At 40.5% G+C, this 23,733-nt stretch overlaps 2 protein-coding genes across 5 annotated transcripts in view; both read left to right on the top strand.

Moving 5' to 3' along the window:
- CIB2 (calcium and integrin binding family member 2) overlaps positions 1-1,622 on the top strand; it is a 51,358-nt gene extending 49,736 nt beyond the window's left edge. For 3 of the 4 annotated variants that reach the window (XM_065642101.1, XM_065642100.1, XM_065642099.1), the window contains one exon: positions 504-829. In XM_065642101.1, the coding sequence (XP_065498173.1) occupies positions 504-525 (22 nt within the window). In that variant the 3' untranslated portion in view covers positions 526-829. Of the gene's footprint in view, positions 1-503; positions 830-1,004 lie in introns of those variants that run through there. The other variant, XR_010606762.1, reaches the window with a different exon arrangement.
- Positions 1,623-18,048: 16,426 nt separating this feature from the next.
- Positions 18,049-23,733, top strand: part of TBC1D2B (TBC1 domain family member 2B) — a 29,694-nt gene continuing 24,009 nt past the window's right edge. The window contains exon 1 of the mRNA XM_065641819.1: positions 18,049-18,431. Coding sequence (XP_065497891.1) covers positions 18,090-18,431 — 342 coding nt within the window. The 5' untranslated portion in view covers positions 18,049-18,089. The remainder of the gene's footprint in view (positions 18,432-23,733) is intronic.

Raw genomic sequence — 23,733 nt, 5'->3', positions numbered from 1 at the left:
ACTGAACAGAGATTACTAGCTAGAGAAAGTGCAGCACCCCCTCTTTAAATTGTCTTTTACTGTCCTGCTAAGATGCTCGAGAGTTGTTCTGACAACCGATGGCAGTAATGAGGCTTGCTGCTTGCCTCTGTCAGCCTGCAGATAGAAAGAAGATAGCAATCAGGATCTCTTGGTCCTAGCAGGAGAAACAACAAATTTATCTGCCTAATTCGACCTGTTTAGAAACCCAAATGCTGCAGCATAGCGAAAGTGCAAGTGGGAAACATTTAGCTCTGCTGTATATTCAATCCATAGGTCAACTTATACTTGATTTAATCCGGTGCTGAGCTTGGTCCCCTGAGCTAATGTTTTCCGAAGATGGACATTTCTCCCAGAATGTTTAAATCTTCCTGAGAGCATGAGAGAAGAGATTCAGATTCATTAAACAGTACCTTCATTTTTGTACTGCGAGGAAATTGTTGTGCATAATGACAAATGTGTTTATGTTTCTCTTTTCTTTGCAGTACTTTCCACATAAGAATCTGAAGATGTTTCTAAAAGCCGGTGGTATCAGAAATGACTTGCCAGTCCAGCCTTTCTGAATCTCAGGCACTTTGGGAGCTTTTGTCCTCTAATTATGGCTTCTTAGAACTCAGCAGAACGTACTGAAATAATTCTTGTCCACAGAGACAGACATGTCATGTGATCTACAGGATATTTGGATCAGTCCCATTTTTATCTTTGCTGCTGGCCAAGCAATCTGGCAAAGGTGGTTGGTTGTTGGGTTGTGGTTTTTATTTTTCTTTTTTTTTTTCTGTTTTTATTTTATTTTTTCTTTTATAAAACATGCAAAATTAGAATATTATTAAAGGTATTTCCACATAGTTTTTATATTTATGGATATTTAATACTGCTCTTAAAAACGCAAAAAAAAAAAATTACAGATTAGCTTTGACTTTTCCAAGAGTCTCTGAAAGGAAAGCATGGGCCTTAAATAATGACATGCCTCTATCACTGTGTTGTAGAGCTGGGGATCTTGCGTGGAAATTACCTTAGGTGAAAGAACTGCAGTCAAGGTGAAGCTCCCCACGTTGAAGACAACCACAGCCCAGGTTTGCCTTTCGGTCACTGAAATGGCAGTTGCTGGGTTTGGTGCTGACCTTCAACCAATATTTTATGGATTGTCATGTCCTTACGAAACTTGAAATATTTGCCTTTTGTATATGATAACTGCATACGTGATTTGTTTCTTTCCAAGATAAATGTTAAAACTATGTCCTTATTCTCAAAAGGGTCTTGCATTTTCCTCACTCTATGGGCTGATAATGTTGAGTGGAAGAGTATGATCATCTGTAACTCATGAAGAAGTCGAAGAAGCACAGAATTACTACTAAGGACACAAAAAGACATTTTCTTTCTAAACCAGCTATGCAATCTTTCCCATAAAATGCATGAATGCAGCTCTATATTTCTCTTCCCTCTCCAGCTGGAAATCAGCTATTTTTTTTTAAATTCCAGTATTGTTTAGGTACTGGGGCCTGAAGACAATCATATGGGTATTGCTGTTCTAACAGTCAATAGAAGGGCTCTGTCACTTACATGGCTTCTGTATCAAAGTCATCACAATTAAAACTTTTGACGCATTCTGTTGTGCTCTGAGAATTTTTGGGCTAAGCACACCCTGATTTCCTTTACAGTCATTATTCCCATTATTGTAAAGTTAAATCTGTCAAAGGATGGAATGTGTTATTGAAAAAGTTGTTAAAGTAGAGAAATTAATCTTTTTACCATTTCTGTAGGGATGATGATGCTTAACTACGTTGGAACGTCTTACGTATGGTGAGCTTGCAATGTAGCTCGCTGTTCGAATTTACACAGTATGCATCAAGAAGAAACATTTATCTAGCAGTATCGTTTGTACATTGAAACTGTTGAAGGAAATTTTGGATATTCAAGGTATACAGGACAGACTTGCCTAAGGTAGCATAGTGAAAATGAAACTTGTATGTTAGTAAGAACATTTATTTTAAAAATGTTTTTAGAGTGATCATATCCAGTGACGTTTAAAGCCTTTTAATATTTCTTCCTACTGGTTTCTGTTTAGACAAAGGAGTTAGAGCCTGAATTCCTTTTGATTTACTTACCCAAGTTAAAATTAGTATAAATCAATCCTGATATTCAGATCTGATTAAGAAGAGATTTCAAGCCTCAATCTTTTTCATTTTAAGCAGATTAAGTTAGATGTATTGGCTGATTCAAACAATTTACGAGACATTGACATTAAGAGAAGTTCTGTTGAAATTACTTCCCATTCATTGAGTTGTCAGCCTGACAGTTTTCTGTTTCTTTCAAGACACATATTTAATCTTGAAATCCTCATGAGATGTGTTTTTTTGTTGTGATCAGTATGTCTTGTAAAATACCAGGTTGCAAGATTCTGGATCAGATTATTCAGACAAAAAGGATCTGGTGCTGATTACATAGGTCAGTTCACTTTGACATCAGTGGTTTTTTTCTATGTTTTAAAATTTCTGTTACCTGAGATTTTCCTTCCTGATGCTGTGTCACTCCACAATTAGATCATCCTCCTCACTTAAAGGAAGACATCAGTTGCCTTGGGATGTGCTAGCGTGTTGTTTCCCTCGGTCCTCCCTGGCCTGAATGTCACCAAGCAGTTGAAGAAACTCTTGGCCTTGCAGTCAGATGTTAACCTGGAGCTGAGAAACAACAGAAATCAGGAGCAGCCTGTGAAGGAGTAATCCTGTCCACAGTTAGAGGAGAATTCTTGCAGACTGCTGCAGGTACAAATGTATGCAGTTCTCCTAACTCCCTTTATTTCTTTGATTCATGTTCATCTGTAACAAAAACCTGAGCAACACAGGATGTTCCTGGAATTTGGAAGGGATACACACTCTAAATGCTGCTGGGGCAAAATACTTCTACCTTGTAGTAGGTAAGGTATGAGACCACCTGATGGGAAAGGTAAGGGGTAGATTTCTAAAGCAGCTCTGCATTTGCACTTTCTTAGTTGTCTGTAGTTGGATGTCTTACCACCGAAACTTTTGTTATGGCAAGAGTGTGGAGTGAACAGAAGTGCAGCACGATGCATTGCAAACTGACGTGATGTCATGAGGTAAGGAACCAGCTGTATTTCTGCAATAGTGGTGTTGACAGAATCTTATGAATTCACTAGCAAGTGTTTCTTCAACTGGGCTTACTTATTCAAAACAAACTATCAGGCAATTTGGAAAGAAGCTGAAACAGTAAAAGATATTTGGATTTAAAAGAGTTTTGGATTTGGCCTTAAAAGCAAGAGGACATGCATTTTTGTATAAAGGTCTTAAATATGAACAGACATTTCTGTATTTTCCTTCAAAAATGGACAAACTATTACCTAAAGCCTTTATTAAAACAGCTATGTGTGTTTGTTATCTCTAGTTTATATAGACTCAAAGCATGTTAGAGACAAAAAGGAGCTAGTGGAAAGGAATAAAACCGTGTCAAAAAGCAAGTAATAAAGAAGTTATGTATCAACACACTTTATTATTGTTTTAAGGGAATACCGTAAGTCAAGATTTATAACAGCCTGCAGCCCAAAATCTGGTCTTCATTACTTCCATATTAGTCCTCAGGAACTCTGCTGACTTCAGTGGAATTAACTCATACGCCTGGAACTGGATCTGTGTGGAAGAAAGCAGTTGTTTTTTTTTGCTGCGGTTCTTTGTGCTCTTGTGCCCTTTTAATATATTAACATGCTGAATGTTCTTTTGTTAGTGCATAATCACATGCTCCTCTTTGTCAACAGACTCAAAAAAAAAAATCTCTTTTGCAATTTCTTGCAATCGCATAGAAACAGTGCCTTTTTTTTCCCCAGGGCTAATTTTTTGTGTCCTTGCACGTGTTAAAGAGGCACTTCTGGTGCAACATCACAAGGTGGCACCATAACATCATACAGGTCATGACTTCATTTAACTGTTTAGATTTCCGTGAAATACAGGACTCCATATAGAATCTATGATGCCAGAAACAAAGCTATGAAACTGTGGTTAATTACTGATTTAAAACAGTGGATAACTACACAGAAAGTTTCAAATTTTATCAAATTCATGAAGTTAATATCTCAAGGGCAAACTTAAATACTTTTGAAACAGGTTATGTGGAAACTTAATGATTTTATAGAGCAGTTTCAGTATGTGAGTATTTTTTTCTTGATACACACACTAGTTGGATTGTGACCCCCTATCATGACAATACTCCTTTACAGTATTTTCAACTCTGTCTCAATGTAGATATTTTAATTTTCCATACGATTACTTATTTCCTTTTGTGTGATGTTGGTCTCTGTAAGATCTGATATTGATCAGTATAATGGGTTAACTTTTTTCCCTTTCATGACTTAATGTGCTTTTAATTCTATCTGTTCAGTTTTGCTGTCTTTCAGTATCATTGGATTTCATTTTTTTCATCATGTGATAGCAGTGCCTCATGGTTTTTTGTTTGTAAAAATCATTATTTCCTATCAGCTCTCATGTGTTCTCTGGAAATATGGTAGCCAGAGCTGCTGATTTGTGGAAAGTTTTCTGTATTTTCTGCCTTACCCTGTGTAAGTTATACTGGCTTGTTTGCCTTACAACAGTGACGAGTGCTACGTTGAAGTCTTCATAGGTGGTCCGTGGTATTTTTTTACTCGGTATGAGAAAACACAAGAATGAATTAATTCAAGTGTTATTATTTACATATGCATTATCTGATGCTTTGAAGTTTGTCTGCCATAATGTTCTTTGTTAATGAGTTTGGCATTTGATTGCTGTGGAACGTCTCGGTCTCAGGTGACCCATGTATTTCATCTTCAGTGGGGCTCAAGCACGTGCCAGCTGTTCAACATGTGGCAAATGTGCGGTTCTGAGTAGAAGCGTTTCTTTGAATTAAGGTAAAGCTGAGGTAAGGCACCATATGTGACATTATCTCTCTTCTTGCAGAGATGGAATCAGTTCCAGTGTTTCTTGGTTTTTATGAGAACAGCATAATAATAAGAATGACTTCAATTAAAATCCCTGAAAATTGAAATGTACATTAAAAATTAAACAAATAAGGATTTCATTGCAAAAAACTTCTTGTATTCTAGAGACCTGAATGTATTCGGATTATATTCCGAAATAACAGAATATAAAGTAAGCTAGAGACAGAGTTTTTGGTAACGATACATTTGTGGAATGGGAAATATTACACTGCTCAGCTCAGCATCCATAATAAATCAATTTGGGCTGAAATAACAGCAGAATTAAAAAGAGTTTATAATGTTATTGCCCAATACACCTCAGGTAGGACAGACAGTGGAATGAAATTTGATGAGGAAGACATTAAAGATAATAAAATTAGAATTGTGTACTTAGAAAGATGTGTGTGTCTGAGACAGAAGCGAAGGACATAGTGAACAGATATTCTGCTTTTTTCTCTGTATCATTTTGCAGTTCTGGGTGTCTTGTAGAGATCTTAATGACACCCAGTGACTATCGAATTCCCTTTGGTGGGGAAAAGGAAGAGACTGTTCTTGGTAGAATTAAAAGAGCATCAGCATTACAGATGGAAGTGCCTTTATTTAACTGGAAGTTCTGCCATTCTTGTCTGTAAAAGACCTTTTACACTCTGAACACCACATGAAATTCCCTTCTGCCTTTTTCTTTTGACTGTCCCTAATTTGCAAGCCCACTGCCAAGCCAAGCGCATCAGCCTTGTCTGCTTTGCCATTGCAATGCAGATTACTCGTTCCTTCTGTTCTTTCTCAATTAAGATTTGCTCAGATCCAAACATTTTTATACATTAATCCATTACTCTCATTATATCTATTTTGCGTATGCACGATTACTCTGGCGTGCGTGCTCACATGCAGTACAAACCCCGACTTGTTCACTCCTCTCCAGTTCTGTGCGCATACAGGCCGAGGCTGTATTGATTGAAAATGCAGGCCAGAGTGTCTAAACTCTGCTAAAGAGGGTTATGGGCACCAGTCCAGCCTCCTCCTTTTTTACTGTAACTTTTCTCAAGTGAGATCAGTGGATGTGGCAGCCTGCCAGGAGCAAGGCGGCTCATTGCTGTGGGCTTCATCGCAGCCTGGGCGATTCAGCACAGACCAAGCTTGCTGTCTGTCCTGTGCTTTAACAACCCGCACAGAACGGTAGCTCATTGTGGAAGGGGGGATAACTGGACACTTCGTTCTGGTCCCTCAGGAGAAGCTCCGTGAGAAAAGCAGGTACACGGTGTCTCTGTTTGCCTGATGGAAATAGTTCTCAGTTCAGTCTGAGCAAGTATGGACCTGCCCAGGTCCTGCCGTGGAAGTCGGATTCCCCCTTTTTAATGCTCCTTTCACCGCCCATGGGGACGGGCTGCTCCTCGCGTCACCCCAAGGCAGCACCGAGAGGGACCTCAGGCTGATCGTTAGTCATCTGGTTTTAGCAATCTGATATTCAGGGTTGCTTCAGTGACACTTAGAAATAAATTGATATTCTGCAGATATTTTCCCCTCCATTAAAAGGAAATTAGCTTCTACTTAGGAATCTGTTCAACTTTGTCGTTATGGCCTAGTAGACCCTGAGAAGAAAAAAAATATTGTGATTTTAACCAAAATGGTCTTTTTGGTTTCAGAAGATGGTTTTGCAACTTTTTTTTTTTTTTTGTGCAGATATAAGATTTCACACATGAAAAACATTGCTGATTCAGAGTGAATTCCCTCTAGGAGTAATTTGAAACTGAAAGGCTGCATTTGCTCTGCCTAAACAGATAGGTTAATTAATGTGTGTATTCACAGAAATAAATTAAATTCCAGGAAATTCAATGAGGCTTTTCATATGCGTAAAAGTTTTCGTATCTTTTATGGTGATTTTAGTGAGCATTGTTCTTCTAATGATAAAACTGAATATGATAAGGGAATATAGATATATTCCCTATTGTAATTTCACATATACTAATAATGACCATAGCACTAGAATGTACAGCTTCCCAAGTCACTCTTACTAGACATTTTTAATTTTTGGTTTTCTGCAGAATTTGCTGGCAAATGTTCCTGACAGGATGACTTAATCTCACGTGACTCATTCTCAGTATTTTCCATTTCCAGTTATCTCATGTAGCTGAAAAAGTAGAGGGAATAACTGGTATCCAGAGAAGTTTTGTATTTTGAGGTCTTTTCCTGTCAGGAAATTCACGAAATTAAATACTGGGTTATTAATGCAGTAAGTCCAGCCTGATTTGCTTAGAGGAATTTCTTTTTCTCGCTGTAATAATTCTGCAGTAACCAGAAATCCTTGAGGGCCTGATCTCAACAAGAAGACAACTCCTCCTCACTTCAGTATGCAGGCTTCAGATCTGGTCTCTAAATAATATTTTGCTTTGTTCAAACAAGGAATGCAAACACAACAAAACAAAGACTGCAGATAATAAATGATTCTCTTTCTGAAGAAGTACTAATAAGGAGGCACTGTCAGAGATGCAAAACAGATTTACTGCAAGTATTTTTGTCTTTTTCCTTATGAGATAATATGTAAAATGAAAATATTCCAGCTGCACATGACAGATAAGTTAAGGGAAATGTTTGATAATAGTGGCCAGGAGAACTGAAGGAAATTTATGTAACGAACTGTAATCAGCAAACATTCTTCAAGTTCGCAAAATTTTTAATAGATTTGAAAATCTATTTCAGTTCACAAGTCTGGGTAATGCCGAAGCTGAATCTTCCGTGACTCAGATTCCAGCCCTGCAGACAGGGATTTTCAGGTTCAGCCGAACTCAGCATCTCATCGAATAAAGCACCTTAGTGGGGAAGGAAAAAGTCAAAGCAAATCTTGTGAGCAACAAGCCTTTAGATGTAAAAGAAAAACTGGGAAGGGAAGAACTGCTGAGCAGCTTGTGAAACTAAGCTTCACTCTTGCCATGCTCTGCAGGACCACTGTGCTAGGTATTTCAAATTTAATGTGTTCAGCATTAATTGTGTTCTCTTCTGGAGAATAAATTATCTTTTGTTGTGAAATTCTCCTCTAATTCTCTGTGTGACTATGAATTCAAGCATATTATCTTAAGTTGTGAATGTTTGAATCACTGTCTTTCTCAAAACCTCTGGACTGCAGGTCACAGTTCTTCCTTCTGACCTGCATTCATATACTCAGCCAAAGAAAGAGGCAGAACTGGTGGAGCACAGAGAGAGGAACCTTTTCCATCCCACAGCGAACAGACGCCGGTTCCGCGCCTGCCTGAGGCCAGGGGACAGCAGGCAGAAGGGGCACTTTGGGACAACAAGGAATGGGTGTGTTTATCCATCTCTGGTGAACAGCCTTCATCCACGCCTTTCATCAGAAGTGGATTCATTCCTCAATAAAGGTATAGGTTTTTATATATCCTCACCTTCCTCTTTAAGTGTGCAGCTAGCTAAATCATGCCAGCTTAAATTGCTGTTTTGAGGCAGACATCAGAGCATCTGCTGCTTTGCACTGAGGATCTGGCACCATGCTACTTGTGCTAAACAGCACCGTTATCTCTAGGATGTCCCTTTGATTTATTAAAACAGGAATAGTTAATCTGAGACCAGTGAAAAATGCAAACAATCTTCCTTAGAGACATCATCTGTGCCTTACACATTTTGTTTGAATGTTCCTGCTTTACTGATCTAAACATAGAATATTTGAGGTGTCATAAAGAACACAGGCATCTGAGTTTGCGCTGTGTTGCTGTTTCCTGTAAAACCGCACAGTGAACTCAGCCAACATTCCCTCGCATTTGTTTGCTTGAAATGAGTACATCTCGTACAAGAAGCGGCTGCAGGCTTACCACTAAACACCACTGGCCTCAACATGATGCATAAGCATTTCATAAAACAAATTGTGGTAAAGCCAGAGTGAATATTTGAAACAGCATCTTCGTATTTCAACCAAACTCCTCCTAGGAAGAAACTTGGGATGTGTTATATCCCTTCAAAAATGTCAGTGTATCATTTGAAGGTGCATTTGGGAATCTTTCTTGTGTATTTTATGCTAGGCAGAGAACTAATGTAGTGCCAGAGGTTTGGCTTCAAATCTCTCAGGTCTGCCAAGAAGTTTGGGGCTTATTCTTTTTCAGACAGCTGTAGAAATAGAGTCCACTGCATTCCATGTATTGAAAAGTATAGTTTTGTTAAAGAGCATACCAGTTAGTGACCTATTTATGGGATATTCTCATGATTTCTTAATTTTTGCTCATTTTCAGCAGAGAACTGGTAGAAGACTTTGTTGTATTAACCTTGGGTATACAAGTGCAGAGAAAAGTTAGGGTGTGCAGGGAAAATTAAGCCTATTGTGTGAAAAGAGCCTGTAAAAATCATGACTTAGTAAGATGAAACTGAGGGGGTAATGAATCCTGTGATGAAACCCAAGCATCTTGATTCAGTGACCTGGGTTTTGAAACCTACAGAACCTCCTGCCTTTCCCTGTCCTATTTACCTTAAATTATAAAGCAGGTGGAATTTTTGAATTGGTAGTCCTCTACTGCTATTGAATGTAATAATTTATAAATAAAAGGGATTTGATTGTAATTAATCTCCTTTTTATGTCTGACAATGTCCCGCTAAAAAAATGAGGAAAATGAAGTATTGTGTGCAGAAGGGAAGAGGCTCAAGGACACTTCCCTGGTCATCTACTGATTTACTCTGCCCCTAAGGAGGACTTTCAATCACCTCTATGACTGCTGAGGCAGCCAATTTCTAAACTCTTTTTTAGCTTAGAAATCCATTATAGGAACAGGAGGAAAATGTGGTTGTGGTGATAATTTTAAATCAAGATTCATGGCTGATTTCTTTTTTGTGAATGGGATTTGCTTTCTATTTAATATCATCCTTCTTTTTAGTATTTCTGCTAATTGTGACACTGTGGTACTGTTGGTAGCTGCATGTTTCTTCTTTTCTTGAATTCATGAAATAATTTAGATCCCTTTTTTGTTTTAGTTTAATGGGTTTTGTTGGCTCACAATAGAAGTTTGGGGTTTTATTGTCAGCTTTGATTTATAATCGCCTGTGATGTATGGCAGAGATTTATGATTTAACTGTGTTGCATCTTTCATCTATAAGCATAATGAGCTGATAAAAAGAATTTATTTAAAAACAGAAAAAGTTGTAGTCAAATGTTGTTAACCACTGAGAATGGAATATTGGCCTGATGCTTCTTTGAATGCACATGGTCAGTGAAATCAAACTGAACAGCATGGAAACAGCTAAAAGCACTTCTGGAACACTCCCACTGCTTTGGGATCTAGAGAGCAGAAACGCCTCTTCATTGGATTTCTGTCTTCAATACAGTTGTATTGCAAAAATGCAGAGTGCAAGAAGATGTAAGATATTTTGGTCAAAATCCTACCGAAGATGAGCCCAAACAGCTATGGCGCCAACTTTTTTTTAAGTGTGCGTGTGAGGTTGCAAATGTCTTTATTATGAAGGGTTGTATTTTGTCCATTATTGAACAGGAATAAGAAGTACAGTTTGTGTGCAGAGTCCTCCGGAAAGCACAGGTGAGAGTCTAAATACTGAGAAAGAGCCTTTTCTTGATTAAAAAAAAAAGTAATTCTGCTTTAAGTCCTGGCTTTTGTCTGCTGTAAGATTTGCGTAATTAAGAGGAGAATGAGCCACAAGGTTTGACTTCTTCCCCCAAATTGGTCCTTTTTTTGGTTTTATTTCTTCTTTAACTCATTTATTCACCTGTAACTGCAAATATCTTTAGCAATACCTTAAGGATTTCTGAACAGAGAAATAACAACGAACCATACCTTGGAGTAAAATACCAGCAAAAAGCCTCAGCAGATTTCTCAGTTCTGCTTTCTCTTTAAAAAGTTTCAATCCTCTTTTATGACAAGGAAAACCGGAGAACCCTAGAGGGTATGTGTTAGTAGTTTTGCATTCCCATTGTGTATTCTGCACACAAGCACTTGCTGTTTTACATCTGCTAGTGTTGGTTTTAATAAAAGGTAATGCTGCAAAGGGCAATTAGGATTTGAGGTGGGGAGAATGGAAGACATTTGCCTTCAATAAACTGAAGCAGTTTTGGAGCAATTTGGAGCAATTCTGAAACTAACATTTCCCCCTTCCCAATCATGTGTACTTTGTATATTTTCACAGATCTCTTTTCCAGACTTATGCAAAATTTCCATGGACACTACTGTAGCAGGGTCAAGAACAAGTGTTTGTTACTGGCAGGTAAGCCAGTGGTTTAATGTAATTGAAAATTTGACATATATTGCTAGCAAAATAGGGTACAGGAGAGCAGCTGTCTGGGTATGATGGGATAATTTCCCCTTCACATTTTCTTAGATAATACTATTATTTGATGTCTGTCTTAGTTAGAAAGGACTTGGGGTTGGTTTGGCTCCATACTTGAATATTGTGACTGACTCTTGAATCTGTATTTCCTCAGTTTTCCATGTGCTTCCTGTCTTTATCCAAAGCCAGAGAAGTTCCAAAACAGAAAACCACAGGAAAAGCTGCTCTGGTAATGTTTGTCTTGAGCAGAAACAAATAGCAAGAGAGATTTCTTGCAAAATTGTTTTCTTGTAATGAATGCAGCCTGGATTCTAGACCAAATAGTCTGGCTAAATCTGCCTATTTTTAGATAAGGTTATATCAGTTATAGCACATGTTTAAAGCACATGTAAGTGTCTTTCAGTTTACCATCTTTAGGGGTTTTTTTTATCCTGTTCAGCTTTGACAAATACATTTACCCTTCACTAGAATATTTGATTTACTTCTTGAAAAGGGGTGAATGCACCTGTGATGAAGTTAGGAATGAAAAGGATTTGAAGAAAGCAAAGAGCTGGTGCGACTGTTTGTTGGAACTTTTAACTAATACATATAAGTATGTTAAGCACTTCATAGTCCGTATCCAAAGAAAAATTCCTGTTCAAGGCATTTAGGCTGGAATCCATCCCACTGAAGTTAAGCACTGCATTATTTGCTCCCTCTCCATCAATAACTGCTGTTTTGCCGTTGATGCTAGGTGGAAGCTGGGGCAAGTACACTTTTCACTTGCAACATGCATTCGGTGTGTGGATTTCCCGAACTTGCAACTGCAGCTTTAAGCCTCAGTTAAATATCCAAAGACTGGGGAGATGAGTCTGAGCTTTCTATGAGACGGACATTCAAAGCGAAGATAAAATGGTAAGAAATAAGGAAAGCACGCCTGGATAAGGATTACAACAGTGGGTGTTGTTGCCACTCAGGTCTGTGTGTAAGTCATAGCAACAAGCTAATACTGAATCGTCCACTGAGGCACACAGGGGAAGGGACTGTCAGGGCTTGTAGCTGCCTGGGCAAATCCACTGGAATGAGACAGCGAAGGTTTCTCAATATACCCATGACTTTCACGCTCTCACATCAGCACTAAGCCTTGGCTATGAACTGTTCTGTCTTCAGAGAGCTTTCTGTTAGGATTTAAATGGAGGGAAGTGATCAACAGCTTCTACATGTGGGATGAGGGAAGCTCAGGAGCTACTCAAGAAACGCAGTTTTGTGGTTGCAGTCAACAGAATGAAAAGGTGTCAGCCAGGATATGGTGTACTACGAAATGAGTTAGAAAGTCAGGAAAAGGGTCACAGTGTGATTGACAGGTGAGAAAACTGGCTGGGCCTCTGAAATGTTGTGCAGAAAGCAAGAACAACTTTTGGGCATAGCTTGGATTAGAGAATAGTTAAAAGCTTTGAGGTCACACATCGTGATAGCGTTACCGTGAGTCAGAATAGTTCTGTGCCACCTCTGCTAGTGCAGGTGGGTCGTGCAAATGTTCGTATCGGCTACTGCACCTGGCAAAATGAGCTTGTAAACTCTTAACAGGAAAACATGAAAATCTCTAATGTTAATGAGATGTGATATCATAAAACACTGGGCTGCAGAACTGTTATCTAAATAATACCATCTATTGGTAGATTATTCAGCAAGGTGAGATTGACAGACAAATATATAACCCAGTAGACCTATAGTATGTTTCTACACCTTAAAATTGTCCTTCTGATCTAAATAGGAGCAAGTAATCGTAAAAAAACTACTCCACTAAATGCTGTAGATAAATGCAAGCACAAACATCCATGTATTTGTACAGTACTGATACACTTTTTCCTGTCCCCTCTTTTCCTCTTTTTGGTTCTATGCAAGGTAGCTTGTCTTGTGCACTAGAAACTTTGCTAATCTGGTGACTCAAGTATGCAGTCTGAGGACTTCTTTTATGCATTTTGCAATTCTGTTATGAACTAGTACCCTGGGCAGAATGTTACAATTTATATAAAGCAAGGCAAGGAATCCCTGCAGCTCAAGATTAGTTTGTCTTCCTGTTTACTAGTCCACCTCTCTGATTTGACCATCTAATCCCAAAGAAATCCCCGTCCTCCCTCTGATAGTGCAACGGTAGACTGCTGACCACAGGAACATTTATGAATTACGGACTCCAACATTAATTGTCTTTTGTTTTCTGTCTTGGTTCATACTTTGCAGGATCATCCTCCAACATCTCCTTTCCTGTTCCAAGAAAATCTGGCTGACTATGAAAAGTGATTTTGAGCATCCCAAAAGTGAATGTTCTGAGTTCACCGTTAAACTCTTCAGCCCAGCATCACTTAAGCTGCTGTACAGGGAATAAAGGTAACCTTAAGCAGCCCTTCACTTGGTTATTTCTCACTCTGTGAGACAGCGGATATAAAACTTTTGTGATCCATTCTATCCCACTGGATCTTGCCTCATTCTCGTTATATCTAATGTAATATAAAACAATTACACACAAAAAAGTATTTTATGAAGATTTTTGTTAAAGTCTATTCTATGGTCTCCTCTGATCTTCTTTTTACTAGACATTTCCGTAAGTCCCCATTATACGTACATATACTCCACTGGGAATCAAGTATACACATGGGACTAAGTTCCACTGTAAGCAGCTGAAATAGTGTTTTATTGATTGTGTGATCATCTGCGTTTATATCTCTTGGCCATTCATCTTTTTGTCTCTACAACAGTACTCTAAGTTCTCCTGCTCATCCTCGTCAGCATTCCTGTCAGGCTCTGTGCAGCCCTCCAGCCAGGCTGCATCTACACGAATGCTGACAAGCCAACAATTATGTGCATACGGATTGCCCAGTTTGTTGCTACAGTTAAGTAGTTCCTGCTTTTCTATTCAGAAGGGGTCTAATTTGACTCACTCTCCTCTACATGGCTACCAACTTGCCTGGATATCTTTACAAGTCAGATCCCAGATGTGTAACTAGAAATCAATGCTGCCATTCACTGAATTGTATAATTGCTGCTTTTTCATAGTGAAGAGTTCTTGATAAGATGCAGTGCAACAAAAAAGTAAGAACAATGCATTTAATGTCACATATTCTGCTGGTTTCATATGAGACAGCTGAAGTTAAATTAGGTCTTCCTGCTGAATCAGAAACTACAGATAAGCTTCCCTGCTTATTTACGGTTTGTATCTTTTCTTTTCCATTTTGAGAGTGGAACACAAATGGCAAATGTGAAACAGAAAAGCAGCACCATCTAGTGTTTAAAGAATAATACTGGAGAATGGAAAGAATATGAGACATTGCCTATCAGTTAAAACATATAGACCATGGAATTCTTTGGCTGACTTGTTTGCATATAAGGAAACACAGAATGACTTGTCAGACTGCATCAGAAACAGTAATTTGGAGAATTATTTTGCCTGTTTGTCTCTGGTAAAAAAAAGCTTACGAAAGTTTTTGGTTCCTGACATCCAAATAATTTAATTAATAGTAGGGCAAAACCATTCAGTGTTTGAAATAATGTGGTGCAATATTACATGCAACTACTATGCATAATCAGGCTATAGCTGAGTGACAGTATTTATATGGGCAGTGACAGTCACAGATAACATTCTGCAAGAACCTGCCAAGTATTTGTTAAAATAGAGTAAAAGTAACTGTTACGCCTCTATCTCAGCATGCAGGTTTGGGCTGATGCCGTGTGCGAGAGGGTTTGAGGGGGACAGTTGTCTGTAGTTCCATTGCTCTGGAAAACAAAAACCAGTAGATGTTTAGTGCGAGCTCTGAAAAATTCTGGCTTTCATCTCTAAGTGAAACCCTAGATCTCAGAAGATATCAGACAAGAAATAAAGTCATTTTTGCTTTCTGTTTTGTGAAAGGAAGCAGTTTACAGTCTCAGCCGTTCTAATTTTGGAGCTATAGTCTCACTTTAACCAAAAGCACCATTACAGGTGTGCTGGCTCTAATTTATTGGTGCTCCCTGCACTTCAGTAAACAGGACAGCACGAGCTTGGCATATACACCACCTCTGTATCTAAGGACAGACTCTCTCTTTTTCTTGCATATTTACCTTTTTTTTAGGATAAAATATGAACTTGTTCAAGAACTGTCAATGCTTATATTCATCGTAAGAGAAAACCATTACAATTGGAATGAGTTAGACCAGTCTCTCATTTTTCAGAGTAAGTACAGTTTTATTTTTTATGCATAGCAGATGGCCTTGTTCAGCTGAAAGTGCTACTACTAAAATATTAATTAATTTTTAGGAGAGAAAAACACAGCAGGAAAAAAGGGCATTTCAAATATTTTCACGTTTGACAAGCCTTGTGGTTCTTTTGGGAGCATAACCGCTGTTTGGCTACGTGTAAAATTTACTTGACTGTTGCACTATGGTTATGCAGACTGAAACCTTCACTGGCCCTCACCTCTGGGCAGGAGGGAGATCTTGTCTTCTGACATGCTACTCGTATTTCTTTTCTAGACATTCACTAACAACAGAATGTCACCCATATCATCTGCGCGTTCTGGACATGAAAACATGAAAGGAAGAAGCAGGTAAAGGGAAATCATTGTTTGCACTTATATTCACCACAGCAACTTAGACATAAGTTCTTTATCAGCCCACATCTGCATCTGTTTGTGAAAAAAAGGGCATACATGAAATAAGGAACTTATTTCCCAAGAAGGGGAACTTTCTGTTTACATGAATCAGCTGTGAAATTAGGGGATTCTCCCACTTTGAGTGCTGTAAGGAAGCTGAACAGAAAATTTAAAAAGAGAAGTACTGATAGCAAAAGTTTTGAGGATTTAGGAGTTGATTCTGTGATTCGCTGGGAGGTGCAATTATTGACAGCCAGTAGGAGTCATGGGCGCTCAGCACAACAACAAGGCCAGGCTTCGCTGAACTGATGAGATAGTGTAACACATCACTGACAAATGCTGGGGCACTTAGACTTGTCTACATGACTGAGATAAGGAACTGGCAGCTTCTAAAGAGAATCAGGGTTTTCCTTGGGTAGCTCATGTTCTGGCAAGTGACACTTGCCAAGAAAGAGTAGGATGCTACCAGGAGACCAAGAACACTTTGTATTTGGAGAAGAAAATAACCGAGCAGGATATATGGAGGAAATGTTTTTGACCTGTTGTTTAAGCAGGATCAGCCCTTCTCACTTTCCACATTTACTAACAAAGCCTCAAATTTTAGCAAAGCACTATCAGTCATTCTAGTCTGAAACAAACAAACAACAACAATTTAAAAAAATTTAAAAACCTGTCTAGCCTTAGTTTGCAATACTTAATCTTTCAGTGGATTGCACTTCAAGCCATGTGAGCTGCCTGGGGAGATAACTTCCACACCTCAGTTTGTATAACAAATCACTCAGGTTTGTCTGTTAACAGAACACTGGCTGTTTCCTCACTCGACACATTTCTTATCAGTAGGTGATATCCGGAGGGAAGGACTCAAGAATTCTGCAATCCCTTATGTCAACATCAGAGTGGAACCCATGGACAACCACACTGAATACTCAGGTGCTTTATATCCTTTACCTCCGTTAACATAGAATGAAAATATTGTCTGGCAGATGAGGCAGTTACTTCTTGTTGAGAAATTAATCAAGACATTTAAAAATGAGGGCAGAGTGAGAAGCTCTGGGGAATTTAGGATTTCTGGATAACTTGAATTTCCAAACTGTCAGAATTCAGTGAAACTTGGCTCATAAATAGCATAATACTAATAAAAACACCATTGCAAACATCAGCTCCAACCATTGCAACAACTATTTTGACAGCAAACCTTTGTGCTGTGTTTAAGGTCGAGAAGGAAAAGCTGAATGTTGTTACACATGGAATTGTCTCCTCCCATTTTTGGATTGGTATGCCACATCAGACTGTTTTTCTCTGTTTGTACCCAGAGCTTTAGGCATGTTTAATGCAAACAGGCACGTACTGTGTCCCAAACACAAGGAGAAATTATGTGAAATGATGTGTACCTCCCCGTGGCAGCTCGATCTATTCGCAGTGGAGATTTCTGTTGCAGATGTTCTCTATTATTAACACTAGAAGTTCACTAGAGTCCAAGATGTGCTAGATGTTTCAGTGAAACATAAAAACATGAACAGCTTGGCCTGTAGCCGTTCACAAGTCTAAACCCTGCAAGCTGTAGCTTTTTACCCGTTGCTGCCTGCATGCTCCATAATTTTTCCCATAAACGGGAGGATTTGGGAGCGATTTTTAAACTCCCCTCAGCAGGCAGAGCAGCAAGGGTTTGGTAAGTAGGATCAAACCCTGCGGGGAGAGGGTTCGGTGCTGTGTGGCTCTGGTTATCGCTGCAAGGTCGGGCAGGCTCCGGGGCGGAGGCGCGGTTCAGAACGGGAGGCTGCAAACGAGCAATAACCCAGTTCCCAACAAGAGAAGGGTTTTAATCTGATTGTGGCGTAGGCCACGATTCGGAAAATACTTTTCAATGCGGTCACACGAGCGGCAGCGCAGCCCGGGCCGCTGCAGCGGCAGCGCGGGCGGCGGCCCGACGTGTCCCCGGTAGGTGCCTTTCCACGTCAGCAGCGCCCGCGCTGCCGATTTCCCGGAGAAGGGCCCCGCGGAGGCGGCGGCCCCGCTCGGGGTCTCTGTCCTCGCCGTCCCGCGGGGCGGCGCTGGGCGGCGGGGGCGGGACGGGCCCGGCCCTCCGGCTGTGCCCGGGGCGGGGGTTCGGGGCCCGGCGGCGGGAGGGGCCGGGCCGCGCCGCGCCGCGGCGGCCGCACTACAAGTCCCGTGAGGCGGCGCGGGCCGAGGCGGGTCCTGCGCGGCGGGCGAGGCTGCGTCCGCGGCGGGGCGAGGCGATGCCGGCGGCGGGCTCGGAGGGGGAGGACGGCGCGGCGGGCGCCGGCGGCGGCCCGGCGGGGGAGCAGCCCGGCCCCGGCGCCCCCAAGCTCTGCGGGTACCTGCAGAAGCTGTCGGGCAAGGGCCCCCTGCGCGGCTTCCGCAGCCGCTGGTTCGTGTTCGACCCCCGCCGCTGCTACCTCTACTACTTCAAGGGGCCGCAGGAGGCGCTGCCCCTCGGGCACCTCGACATCGCCTCCGCTTGCTTCAGCTACCACCAGCCCGAGGCCGGCGCCGCCGCGGGGGACGAGGCCGCCGCGTTCGAGGTGCACAGTCCCGGCGGGGCCGTGGCCGTGCTCAAGGTAGGCCCGGGGGGCCCGGCCCCCTCCCCAAAGCCGGGCCGCCCTCCGCTGCGGTTCCGGGGTTGGTTTTTTAAGTCGAAAAGTGTTATTGCGCAAACGTAGAGTAGATACTAGGCTATCCCTAGCGGTTCATTTTCTCCCCCCCCCCCCGCCTCCCCGTAATGTTGTTTTTAAAGTGCTTTTCTGAGGGGGAGGAAGGTTGTTCCCGCTGCAGCAGGACTGAGAAGGTTCTGTGGCAACGCCCGGGTGGAAACAAGATTTCCAAGGAGATGCGGTGGCTTGTGGGGTTGGCAGCCGAGAGGGAGCGGTTGGGTTTCACTCTTGGGGTGTTTATATTGAAAAGCTGGTGTGTAGCAGAAGTCTTCATCTAGTCTGCTCTGGGAGGAAGGAAGAGGAGGAGGGAGAATTGTTTCCTGATAGGAGCAGAGGCTGCTTATCACGTTGTCTGTGCAGGGACTCAGGCTTGCGTGGGGCGAGAAGTAAATGTTAGGATTGGTTTACATATCTTGCTTTTATTGTCATGGCCAGGAAAAAAACCCAAGGAAACCATTTCCACTCAATAGACTGTCCATTATTTTTGATTGCTATTAAGGCACCTATTTCCCACAAGGAGTGTTCTTGTGCATTGAGTGCGAGTTGTCATGTGAGCTGTGTTATTTTTTAGCAAGATACTTAAATATTAAGTACAATCCTTAAAGTTATTAAAGTAAACTTCTTATTGAATATTGGAAAAGATCTTTCTTGTACTCTTACTTAACAGCGGAGTTTTGAGCAATAATAAACGCCGAGGTTCTAGAACATGATCGTATAAAGCTCTTCAATATTCTGGTTCGATAAACGTAACTGTCTGTCAAAATAAGGAATCGTTAACATACATTGCTACATAAGCAAGTTATTTAACTGGAAAACTAATATGATCATGATTTTAACTATATGTGGTTAAGGAAAAGCAGTGTAATCAGTGGTCTTGCATGCAGTCGAGTGTAAAAAGTATGTTTTTCTTTGTATAGCTGTAATCAAAAGTTTTTTTCACTTTCCAAGAATTTGCCATTTTAGCCTGAGTTTTTACGTTACAGAAATTAAAACTGCAGGCTTGGTGTAAGCTTCGATTTTTTGATAGTTTGAGGTTTGGTTTTAATTAGTATCTAGTGATTTTTATGTAGGAATCTCCAGGAAAATCCGTAATCTATGTTTTGTTTCGAGGATTCTTTTTTCAATACGAGAGCCTTTGTTGGCTGTGTAATAAGTTACTGGTGCGTCAAACAGTGCTCTAGCAGCAGCCTCGGGTGTTTTCTGCAGTCATGAAGATACAAATCATGGTCAATACTGATGCACAAGCATAAGGAACAGAGGGTTTCCTTTTCATGGGTGTTTTTTGGAATCTTAGTCTGTGGTGTTACTGTTCTGTACGTTGTGTATTCATTTTATTCCTACGCTCTCTAGGAAAGAACCTGCATGGATTGGAGTTCTCTTCATGCTTCCCTTATGGGGGTTGAGAAAAGGAGCCAGTTAAGGAAGTCAAGGTCATTTCTGTTATTAGCAGCAAAAAAAAATATTATCTTCTACTTCTCATATTGTTACGATGCTTGCCCTACAGTGGCCAACTCTGTCTGTAAAAGTGCTATTACATTAGAGGTGTTTGTGTAATAAATAAAGAATTAATGATAATCTTGAGGGATATTGCAGGACTGACTGGCCTTCTGTGTGACTCACCAAGGCATAAGGCTTTTGCAGCTGGAATTAATTTCCTTCTACCCAATGCGATTGTGCTTTAAGGCCTTTAAAACATCTTTCGGCCAAATTAAGTAGAAATAGAATTAAGATTGAATTCAAGATGTTAAATGAAAAAAACCCCAAAAAACAACAAAACCAAAACAAAACACAACACCCCCCACAAAAAACCCTAACCAAACCAAATCAACACTAAAAATCCCCAACCAAACAACAAAAAAATGCAACTACCCCCCCCGCCGCCCTCCCCACTGACCGACCCAGCGTCTGCTGAAATCAAATGTGATTTAATCTATCAAGAAAACATTACACACAGAGCACGAGGAATAAAGTCAAGTCAAATGCAGTCTTGACCCTGTAACTCACATGCCTTGTTTTCCTCAATTTGCAGCCTGGTCAAAATTTCCAGATCTCATGATCTGCTCTTTCCTATTCAGCATTATAAGCTGAGAAGAGCAATAAGAAATAAGCAATTAGAATTCCAGATTGGAATGATGGTGCTGTTGAGGAATGCATTATTTCTTCATAATGCCTCCGTTTTTTGTTAATGTAATGATTTCATCATCTGGGCTGCTCAGTCTGTGTCATTTAATGGGAGCAGAGGACTGCGTGACATACTTGGGGTTTATTTCTCAGTTCAAGAACAATTTCAGGAAAAAATATACTGTAGCCTTTACAGTAAACAAAGCAAATTGTTCGTAATTTAGAAATGTAGATAACCAACCTCACACTTGTATGATTGTGACTTTTCTGTATACTTCCAACACTTAAAGTACATTAGAAGAAGCTAAGCGTGTGTAAAAAGCTTTTTGATTTAAAATATATAACAGGTACCATCACTTGAGGTAAAGAAGCCGAGCAAACTGTGTACTTTATGAATAGATTGTGTTTGTGAATAGTGGTGAATTGCGAGTGGAACAGAAGTTGCACAGACTCCTTAAAGAAAAAACCTTTTCTGGCTTATTGGCCAAGCAGTGAGCGTTCCAGACACGGCAGATTTGGGAGCCCAGATCCTTGAAAGTACTGGACACCAAACTTGCTGAAATCAGATTTAGGAGCTTTTACTCTCATTTGTCACTAATCTTGTAAGGATGTGGCAGTGATTAATAATGGGGTGCTTGAGTTTAAGTAATCTTGCCTTAGGACCGAACACGATTAGAGCCCGACTCAGCTTGGAGGGAAGCTCGGCAGTGAAGGTGATTTGTTTTCTGAGCTGATCCTTTCTTTTGTTGTTGTTCTTCTTTTATTGGTTAGTGATTACAACACTTTAATTAAAAATTGGGCTGCCCTCCAGAAAAAGCTGTCTGGCTCCAAATTTGCTGTTTGAGCGCAGCAGGATTAGTAAATCTTCAGAAATGCAAACTTTCTGGTGATGTTGCCTTTTACAAAAAAGCTTGAGCGAGAGTTTGTGTTCAGAAAAGGATTGTGGCAAGAATTTTCATGAGTTTCCTCCAAATGGCACATCTGCTTGTTGCATTTCCTTGGACTCTTCCTGAAAGTGTTTGCTATTGGCAGCCGTGTTCCAGCACTGGCTCCAGGTAGAGGATGCCAGTGGGTGCTTGTTTTCCCCAAATGATTCTTGTGTTTCTGTCCTGTGTGCATCGGAAGGTGGCAGTTCCTGCAGCATCCTTAGTGGGACAATACAGGGGCATGGTTTTAAGTAAACAATAACTTTCCATCGTTTATGTTGAAAAATACGTAGCACTGTGAGTCTCTCCACTTACAGCGTCGTTTGTTGCTACTGTTGCCTCTAAGTTTGCAATAATAATTCCTTATCTTGCACTGGTTCAGATGACATTTATGGTAGTTTTTCTTCTCATGGAAATGCCTTAGTTAAAATGTGACTAGCTGAAGTTCTTTCTTGCTGCAGAGCCATGCAATAGTTTAGTACAAATTAGATTTTTTGGTGAAATCTGATTGATGCTGTATGTAGTAAAATGTTCTGTCTCTCATGGTGAGCAGTAGCCAAATACTTAAGAGAAGTCATGAGAAATGGAGCAAGCATAGAAGTGTTCTTTTCTTTGACAGGTAAAGTGAGTTAAGAAAATGTTTTCCATTTTGTCTTTTGTTTAGGAGTAGGGAAGGAGGGAGACTTAAAATATTCTAGGTGTGGTTTAAAAAAAAACCCCTCCATTTCAAACAACAAGCTTCAAAGATTAATTTTGTTTAAACGAAAATGAACAGATTCTCAGGATACTCTTTTGCTTGTAGATTAAATAATTAAGATGCCTACATAGCAGAAACTGTTCAAAGGGAGTGGGAAACAGAAGCAAGACCGTGTATGGGAAGGAAAGAAGGCAAAGTAATGGGTGGGTGCAACAGCAGGGTATCGAGTGATTCTTGGGAACACTACTTAAAATAGGGGAGTGAGAAACTTATATTGCTTTGCTTTACTCTTACACTGAAGGATCATAACTACAAACTGACCCAATGCATAACGACGACATCACGTGTAAAGTGAGGATGCGGATGTGCCGCTCAGCAGGGAACCAGTGCAACTGGGAATTTAAAAGCAACAAGGAGGAGCAACTCCAATAAAATCAATTAATGGTTTTCTAAAGACTGTTGGGGAAAGAGTAATGGGACAAATTGTGAAAAAGGCTCATTAAGTTGAACTGGTCATGGGCAGAACTTAATTGTAGGTATAACTGAGGTTGACTCATGAGCTGTGTTGTGGTAGCAAAGAGAACCACGTAAGCCCTGCACCCCATGCTAGTGGAAACTCTGAATTCTTGGTGGCTTCTGCTGGAGCACAGTAAAACGCTGCTTTACAAGGCCTGGGGGCAGGTCTAGCTAAAGGGAAGGTAGGCTCTCAGATTTACCAGAAATGAAGACTTGCCACTGGATAAACTCCAGAGGAAATACTTTTGTGCTACAAATAGAAGCGGGGGACATTTACTCTTTGCAAAAAGTGACTGAAGTCTGCAGACTTCAAGCCTGCCGCTGTGGTCATTCCAAAACTGCCGGTCATGGCTGTGTGGATCGATGTTTCCCAGTGTCCAGTTCTTCGACACTTTCCGAGAAACCTCATAGACACTTCTAAACTATCCTTTTCCCATGTCTATTTTATGAGGGAAGTGTTTTCCTGCAGTTTCCTGTGAGAAAGGGAGAGTAAATATATGAAACTAATTTCCTTTTCAGATTAGAAAGGTCATTCTCTCATATCTTTACCAACTGAGAAAAGTGAACCTGCAGTGTCCTCTTGGACCACTCTTTGGTTTATTTCACTGATTGATTTGATTTTTGAATGTTTACTTGATTTATGTATATTATGTCTCCTTTGTATGATGTACAGATTGGAACTGGAGCAGCAGCTCCAGGAATAATTGTCAGTTTTCTGACTAATTTCCTTGCACAGTGCTTTGGAGATGTTTGTCTTAGGGTGTTGTGGATGTGAAAGCTCATGTGGGTACAAAAAGCCAAACTGTAAAATAAAAATCTCTCTCTGATTGTTAAACATGAAGATTGCTGAGCCAGAGGGAGCACCCTGGGGAAGCATCAGTTCCTGTTTGCCGTACTGCTTATGCTCTGTCCTGTAATTAGCTGCTTTCGGGGTCAAAATGTGGTGGGA

This window comes from Caloenas nicobarica, chromosome 10 (genome assembly GCF_036013445.1).
Source record: "Caloenas nicobarica isolate bCalNic1 chromosome 10, bCalNic1.hap1, whole genome shotgun sequence".
Taxonomy (NCBI): Eukaryota; Metazoa; Chordata; class Aves; order Columbiformes; family Columbidae; genus Caloenas; species Caloenas nicobarica.
The sequence above is the reverse complement of the archived record's forward strand: the minus strand, read 5'-3'. Positions and strand labels throughout refer to the sequence as shown.